Raw genomic sequence first — 8,746 nt, forward strand, 5'->3', positions numbered from 1 at the left:
GCCCCCCTCCCAAGGTCTCGGCTCGCCCTGCGGCCCGCACGGGTCCCCACGCGTCGTGGGCTCGGAGATGAGGGGCCTCACCACTCGCCCTGGCGCCCTCGGCCACCGCTCCCAGCCCGAGACCCCGCCGTCTCGCCCCCCAACCTCGGGCTGGGCCGCGGCGCTCCGACCCCCTCCCCCTTCACAGGAAGTGTCCGTCCGAGGCCAGGTCCCCCCGCTGGCTCGCGCCGCGGCCTCTCTAGGAGCGGCTGGAGGTGGAAACTCGTTGGCATTAACCCTGGACTGGATGGCCCCGGCGCTGGGGGGGGGGGGACCCGGCGCCCCAGAGCAGACGTGGGGGGAAGGGGCCTGGACCAGTCTGCGTGCCTGTGTCCCGGGTCTCCTTCTATGCAAGGGCGCGTCTGCTGACTTCTCGGACCCAATGTCCGTCTATGCGTGAGGCCAAGGGCGAGGCGACAAGCGAGACCAAGGTCAGCGGGCACGAGCGACGCTTCCCGGCGCCAGTGGGGGCGGCGTCTCCCTCCCCTCCCGCCCTCCCCTCCCGAGCCTGCAGGTCAGCTCCGGACGCTCCTCGGGAACCTTGGCGGACCCCCTTTGGCCCAATGGCGGCTTTAGGGTCCGGAACCCCGAGGCTGAACTCCCTAACACCTGAGAACCCCCACTCCCGCACCTCCCCTCCCAGCACCTCCCAGACTCCCCCCCACCCCTGGAGGGCTGGGACCGTTGCCAAGGAGACAGTCCCGCCTCCTTTCCAGAGGCCCCGCCCCTACTTGCCAGTGAGATCAGCGATTGGCCAATGGGACTACAGGCCTCTCCTCCACGGACGGCCTGGCGTTAACGGTCGCCAGGGAACGCGAGGCGCCTTTCTGATTGGCTGAGGGCGCTCAGGCTGGTTCCACCTCTCCGCGCCTGAAGGGTCTGTGGAGGGGAGGGGGACGGAAGTGACAGGCGTCTCTCTGCGAGCTCGGCCGGTGCTCTCAAAACTTTTCCCGCGCCCGCTTGCCCTGCATTATGTATCTCTGAAGAATAAAAGCCAAGGGATCCGAGTGACCCTTCTTCCCCCGCTTCCTCCCCGCACCTCCTCCTTCCAGTGATCCTTCCACACAGGAAGCCCTTTCGTTCTCTATTAGCTCGCTTCTCTCTCCTCCGCGCCACCCCCCCCCAATCTTCCCGAAAGCCTGAGTTTAACTCCATCTCTGGCTCCTGGATTTCCTCGCTGTGAAACAGAATTCACTTGCCGGGGAAGGTAAAAGAAGAGGAGAGCAGAACAGAGAGAAGCATCTGCACCTAAAGGTATCCAGGAACTCTTCTCTAGCTTGAATGAAGGCTTGTAGAGGAAGGGAACCCGAGAACACTGCCCCAGGTGCAGTCTTGAATGACAGAGAAAGTGACCCTCGAAAGACAACTTAATCATCCAATCTTGTTCTTTTCCTATCCTTCATTCCAAAACAAGTTTGGTAGCATTCCTGACCATTAATGAGCCAACTTCTGTGTGTGTGATGTAGCAGCCTTGAATTGTGTGTTTTCTTGTTGCCTAACCAAACAAATGAAGAGAAGCTGGCTGGGAGAAAAGATGGTATCTTCATTCTACTGAAATGAGAAAAATAATTTGGAGTATGCCAAGTGGTAAAAGAATGGAGAGACATTATCTCAGTAGAGTTTACCTGCCAAGCACAATACCGGTAATCCCAGCACTTGGGAAGCTGAGTTCAAAATTAGCCTAGGCTACATATTAAGACGTTGCTTTAAATGTCATAAAGAAAAATGCACAATGTCTGTGTTTATCCTAAAACTTTGTCCAGATCTCAGCTTCCTGAGTAGCTAGTATTAGAGGTACAAGCCACTGGTGCCCAGTACTTCAGAGGATTTTTAATATCCACAGGATATCCACAGTCTTCCACAAATACAGGGAGTTGTACTGGCCTAGAGTCTTCAGTTTAGCTTATATGTGTTATGTGTATCCTATTCCTAGAAAGACATACAAAGCTATCAAATAATTTTAGAGGGTTTTAGAGTGAAAGTTGATACCTTTTATTTCAATTAAATTTTTACCTTCCCTTTAAGTGGCCTAGTAAAACTAGGAATGAGCAATGTGGTGATGGCCTTTTCATTGTGGATGTCCATTTGGATATTGCATCTGTGGCTGAGTCTCAAAGACCTGTTACAGCAGACAGAAAAGAGAGCCTTGCCTTTGGCAGAAGTACTCATGTCAAGAAGTGAACAGCTAAGAATGGAGTGGGGCTGAAGCTTAAAGACCGATTGAATCATGGAGATTTGAGTAAGAGCCAGAAACAGAGGAGTTAGGTCTGGTTTCTGGGCCCTGGGCAAGCCTTGCAAACTTCAAAGCATTTCAATTTTAAACAGTAATTTTGGCACCTTTAATTGGCAAGCTGAGGGGCAGAGGCCACATCTGGCTGGAGCCTGAGCTGAAAACCTGTGTTTCAAGCTGGGCTTCCCCCAGGCAGCCCTTGATCCCTGGGTAGTTGCTCAGGTGTCTGCTGTAAATTAGTGTAAAGGCAGCACCGACTGCCACGGCACCTCCTCTCCTCCATGTGCCTTCGCGTGACAGGTGGCACGTAAGTCAGTCTTCCAGAGAAAAACTGAGGGTGAACGTGGAGGGTTCGATGGAAATCTCTTCATTGCTTCTCCAGAGCATCATTTCATTTCCTGCCTCTTAAGAAGTTGTCCAGGAGCTGGGGGTGTAGCTGGGGAGTGCTTGCCTAGCATGTGAAAGGCTCTGGGTTCCACACACACACACATAAGCATGGCCAACAAACTACAAAAGGTTTTTCAGGTTGGCAAATAGGACTTCTTCCTCCCAAAGGAAGGCCAGACACACAGGGTGAAAGTTGGGTGAATAGCCAAGCATACACAAGTCAGCAGAGGATAAAGACCACCATGCTTCCAAGGTGCCATCTCCTCTGATCAGGGCAAGACAGACTGCTCTGGATGGCTGCTCCATCACCTCCTCGAAGTGGAACTCTGACCACAAAGGAATTCATGGTCAAGGGTGAATGGAGGTGTAAGGTGATGGAGAGGAAGTCTGACCAAACTTGGAAAAAGAATGGTCCGTGTTCATGATGGTGGATACCTAGAGTGAAGATGTGTATTTCATTTGTCTTTTTTTTTAATATATATTGGGAGTTAAAGTTGGCTTCACACTCACTGGGCAAGTACTCTACTTGAACCACACAACTGGTGCAAGATTTCTTTCTGTTTGGTCTGCAGTTCTCAGGCTGGCTTTTCCCTTGGGTGGGCACTGTCCCAGTCCAGGGTCGGTATCTTGTGTATTCACAGAGAGACGGCAGACACCTCCAGAACCCCGGCTCCGAGGCTGGAACTCACAAGTGATGTGAAAACAATACCCTGCCACATACCTGCAGATCCAGCCACTTGGGAGGCTGAAGCAGAAGGACCCCTTGAACCCAAGAACTTAGCGCCAGCTTAAGCAACACTGAAAACCTGTGTTTAAACCCTAGAATTTTTTTTGGGGGGGGAGGGTCAGTGGTCGGGCTTGAACTCAGGGACTGGGTGCTGTCCCTGAGCTTTTTTGCTCAAGGCTAGTCTCTCCCACTTTGAGCCACAACACCACTTCCAAATTTCTGGTGGTTAATTGGAGATGTCTCATGGACTCTCTTGCCCTGGCTGGCTTTGAACTATGTTCCTCGTATCTCAGCCTCCTCAGTAGCTAGGATTATAGCCATGAGCCACCAGCAATTGGCCAAATCCTAGATTTTTTTTGGGGGGGGGAGGGTCAGTCATGGGGCTTGAACTCTGGGCCTGGGCAGAGCTCTTCAGCTCAAGGCTAGCGCTCTACCACTTGAGCCAAAGGGCCACTTCCTAAACCCTAGAATTTAAGTGTACATGATCTTGGGAAGATTGTATAGCCTCCCCTGGTCTATGCCCCTAATTACAAAAGGATGGGAAATCTAGGATCTTTTCTGGTTCAAATCCCACAGGCAACTCCCCAGGCTGGGTCTCTGAAGTGACTAAGCAGGCCTGGACCCTAGCACTCTCCAGAGAAGGCCCCCAGAAGACTAGAGGACATTTTCAGAGCCTTCCCTCCAAAAGCAAGAGCTACTGCCAGCTGAGCATGACGCTGACTCGCAGCAGGTGTGTCGCTTGGATTGGTTTGGATGATTCCACCCTGCCTGCCTCCTCTGGACTGTCTTCTGCTAGCAAACTGCTGCTTTCCCCAGGCAGTTATGAGGGTGAGATGAGCTGATAAACAAGACAGTGCTACAAAAGCTCCGAGATACAAAGCTGAAACAAAGCTGGCTTTTACTTCCCTCCTGCATCCCATCACCTAGAAGCTCTCCTCACACCAGGAGCCCTGCAGACAGATGTGGGGGTCGGGAGGAAAACACATTGAAGAAGGCCTGTTCTGTTCTATCAGAAACATGGGCTTAAGAAATCCACTGGCTGGGTGCCGGTGGCTCACACCTGTAATCCTAGCTACTCAGGAGGCTGAAATCTGAGGATCCCCGTTCAAAACCAGCTTAGGCAGGAAAGTCTGTAAGACTCTTATCTCCAATAAACCACTAGAAAACCGGAAGTGGTGCTGTGGCTCAAGCGGTAGAGAGCTAGCCTTGAGCTGAAGAGCTGAGGGACACCATCCAGGCCCAGAGTTCAAGCCCCACAACGGAAATTAAAAAAAAAAAAAAAGCCAGGCGCTGGTGGCTCATGCCTGTAATCCTAGCTACTCAGGAGGCTGAGATCTGAGGATCTCAGTTCAAAGCCAGCCCGGGAAGGAAAGTCCAAGAGACTCTTATTTCCAATAAACCACTAGAAAACTGGAAGTGGGGCTGTGGCTCAGGCGGTAGAGTGCTCGCCTTGAGCTGAAGAGCACAGGGACAGCGCCCAAGCCCAGAGTTCAAGCCCCATGACCGACCAAAAAAATAAAATAAAGGGCTGGGAAGGTGGCTCAGTGGTAGAGTGCTTGCCTTGCATGCATGAGGCCCTGGGTTCGATTCCTCAGCACCACATAAGCAGAAAAAGCCAGAAGTGGCGTTATGGCTCGAGTGGTAGAGCACTAACCTTGAGCTGAAGAGGTGAGGGACAATGCTCAGGCCCAGAGTTCAGGCCCCATGACTGACCAAAACAAAACAAAAAGAACTTAAAAAAAAAAGAGAGTAATGGTGTACACCTGTAATCCCAGCACTTGAGAGATTAAGAGGCTAGCCCGTTGAAGACTATAATGACACCATGACTCATGAAGGGAAAATAAAATGTTGCTCACTTCTTTGTTCTTTAAAATGCAACTGAAACTTGGTCAGGGGCTGCTGGACAGTCCTGGGTGGGGCCGAGGTGAAAGCAAGCTCATTTGGCTTCAGCCATCTGCTGTAATTTTATAAAAACTCAAACTGCCTTTTTTTTTTTCTTGTACCAGTACTGGGACTTGAACTCACACTCTTTTTGTTTTATTTTGGGTCCAGTCGTGGGCCTGAACTCTGAGCCTGGACGCTACCCCTCAGCTGTTTAGCTCAAGGCTAGCGCTCTACCACTTGAGCCACAGCACCACTTCTGGCTTTTTTTTTTTTTTTTTTTTTTTTGGGTGCTGAAGAATCGAACCCAGGGCCTCAAGCATGCAAGGCAAGTGCTTTACCCCTGAGCCACCTTCTAGCCCCAGGTCTCACACTCTTTTTTTTTTTTTTGTCGGTCGTGGGGCTTGAACTCTGGGCCTGGGTGCTGTCCCTCAGCTCTTCAGCTCAAGGCGAGCGCTCTACCACTTGAGCTACAGCGCCACTTCCGGTTTTCTAGTGGTTTATTGGAGATAGGAGTCTCACGGTCTCTCCTGCCCGGGCTGGCTTTGAACCGTGATCCTCAGATCTCAGCCTCCTGAGTAGCTAGGATTACAGGTGTGAGCCACCAGCGCCCGGCTGGGTCTCACACTCTTAATCAATTTTTTACTCTGCCACTTGAGCCATACCTCCACTTCTTTTTACTGCTTAATTGGAGATGGGAATCTTTTAGCTATATCTGCCTCAATCCTCAGATTTCAGCCTCCTGAGTAGCTAGGATTACAGGTGTTAGCCACTGGCATCTGCCTCCCAATCTGTTTTCAGGAGACAGCAGAAACTTGGGATTTTTGTGTGAAATACTCCAATTTTTAAATTTTGACAATGTTGCCTGGAAGGATCTAAGTATTGGCAGCCAAAGGCCCAGTTCTGATAGAGCCATTCGTTTGAACTTCCCAACAGGGTAACTGGTCAAACAATTTGCCTCAATTTGCTGTCCTACCTCTGAATGGAGAAACTGTGCTGCCTCCCAAGTGAAGTTCTAGCAGGGTTTCTCGGGTCACCTCTGTGTTGCAGTGACAGCTCCTAGAGCTTGGGCCACAGTCCCCACCACCAGCTCTTGATAGAAATTCTGTAATCTCCCTGGAGGTCAGCCATACAGGTTCATGACTCTGTGCCCATGTAGGACTTCAGGCAATGTCTAGATCTCTACCCCCTCCCCCCTCCTTTTAAGGCCATGCCCTACATTCCTGGAATATCTCTGGATAGTGCTGGAAACCCACAGGTGGGTCCAGGTCTCCCGGGTCAGGGGCCAGTGACCCAGGGAACCCGCTAGCTCCTCGGCTCCCGCGGGTCCCAGCTCCAGGGCGATGGACCCACTGATGCTTGGCCATGGCTGACTTCTGGCCAAAGCATCTACCACACTGAGGACAGGGATAAGGGCGCTCGCCACTGTGGGTCCGCCTGTGGGCTGCCATTTCTGAACTCTGGCGGAAGCAGCGTCCACAGTCTGGGCAGGGGTAGGGCTTTTCGCCCGTGTGAGTGCGCATGTGCCGCCTGAGGTCCGACGCATGGGCAAAGGCTCGGCCGCAGTCAGCACAAGGGAAGGGGGTCAAGCCGCTGTGCACCCGCTGGTGCTGGTGGAGGGCGGAGCTCTGGCTGAAGCAGCGGCCACAGTCAGCGCAGCAGTAGGGCTTCTCGCCAGTGTGGACCCGCAGGTGCGTGTTGAGGGCAGAGCGCTGCGTGAAGGCCCGGCCACAGTCAGGGCAGCGGTGGGGCCGGTCGCCTCGGTGGATGGCCCGGTGCTTGCTCAGGGAGGAGGCCCGGCCAAAGCCCTTGTTGCAGTCAGGACAGTGGAAGGGCTTCTCTCCGGTGTGGGTATAGAGGTGCTCCACTAGTGTGGAGCGCCAGGCGAAACTCTTGCCACACACATAGCAGCCATGACGCTGGTCTGCTCGGGGGACAGAGGGGTGGGCTCGGAGTGGGGGACGACCGCGGTGAGGTGCTTTGGCTGCTGCCTCCAAGCCCTGAGGGAGTCCAGCAGAAGGGAGTCCCAGACCCTGCATCCCAGGTGGGCCAGGGTCAGGAGAAAGTGTCTCCTGCAGTGCTTCCACTGGTTCCCTTCCTCGCTTCTCTTCCTTGTTTCTGGAATCTGCTAAGCAATAGGAGGTACACTCAGACTCTGGTGTAGCCTGGTCCACGAACTCCACACCCCTTATCAATGACAGGCCTCCCAGACATAACCACCTCTGGGCCCCAAGGCTGCTCCTTGGGGAGGGGGGGGTGAAGCTGTGCTGGATCACGCAATGAGTGGACAGGAGGCAGTGTGTGACAGCGTCTAAGCCAGATCATTCAGGGTGAATCAATGTTGCAGAAAGCAAGAATGGCATAATAAAAGGCATGCCTGAGCCACCAGTGGTTCGTGCCTGTAATCCTTATTCACAAAGCTGAAATCTGAGGACTGTGGATCAAAACCAGCCTGAGCAGGAAAGTCTGTGAGACTCTTTCACCACACACACACACACACACACACACACACACACTCCAGACATAAGTCTGTGAGACTCTTTCACCACACACACACACACACCAGACATTAGGCTTAAACTCTGGGCCTGGGTGCTGTCCTTGAGCTCTTCAGCTCAAAGCCAGAACTCTACCACTTGAGCCACAGTGCCACTTCTGGTTTTCTGAAGGTTAACTGGAGATAAGAGTCTCATGGATGTTTCTGCCTGGGCTGGCTTTGAACAGCAATCCTCAGATCTCAGCCTCCTGAGTAGCTAGGATTATAGGTGAGAGCCACTGGTACCCAGCTGAGATACTGTCTCCAATAACCACCAAAATGTCAGAAGTGGAGCTGTAGCTCAAGTGGTAGAACACTCACCTTGAGCACAAAAGCTCAGAGACAGCAGTCAGGTCCTGTGTTCAAGGCCAAGGACCAGCACACACACACACACACACACACACACGGCATGGCTGTGGCTACCACTGCCTGATCCACTGGGACCTGGACACTGCAAAGGTTGACAGGAAAAACTAAAGAAACCAATGGAATCAGAGTGACACACTGAAGTGCTCACAGCAGAGACCTAGAAGTTCTCGCACGGCAGCAGCTCCTGAAATCACAGCCCCCTTCTGGACTGAACTACGGAACTACGGGAGCTGGGCAGCGGCCGGGCACAAGTGGCCTTCGTTGAGAAAGCAATTCAGAGAGGAGGCAGACAAGCCCCCACGAGGAAACCATACTTCACCTGGGGCTGTGCCCGCCTGACACCTGGCCACCTCCGGATCCTGGGCATCCAAACCCCACAGTTCAGCCTCTTCCTCTACCCAGGAGATGAGCGCTGGCTTGGTGCCTCCTTTTCCTGCAGAAAAGAACGCAAAACCCACGCTGCCATGAGGCTGCCCGCACTCGACGTGCAGCACCCAGGGCATGGAGGATCCTGAGCCCAGGACGCGGGGTGTGGGGGGGGCGTGGGCCCAGGACCCAGCGCGTGGGGGGGCGCGGG

General features: G+C 53.2%; 1 protein-coding gene across 1 annotated transcript in view; it reads right to left on the reverse strand.

Annotated features, from left to right (window-relative positions):
* The window catches only part of LOC105981833 (zinc finger protein 768), an 11,944-nt gene that overhangs the window by 2,656 nt on the left and 542 nt on the right, over positions 1 to 8,746 (reverse strand). The window contains exons 2-3 of the mRNA XM_013011181.1: positions 8,489 to 8,602; positions 6,484 to 7,389 (exon numbers count right to left, since the gene is read on the reverse strand). Coding sequence (XP_012866635.1) covers positions 6,484 to 7,389; positions 8,489 to 8,602 — 1,020 coding nt within the window. The remainder of the gene's footprint in view (positions 1 to 6,483; positions 7,390 to 8,488; positions 8,603 to 8,746) is intronic.

This window comes from Dipodomys ordii, unplaced genomic scaffold (assembly GCF_000151885.1).
Source record: "Dipodomys ordii isolate 6190 unplaced genomic scaffold, Dord_2.0 Scaffold14, whole genome shotgun sequence".
Lineage (NCBI taxonomy): Eukaryota > Metazoa > Chordata > Mammalia > Rodentia > Heteromyidae > Dipodomys > Dipodomys ordii.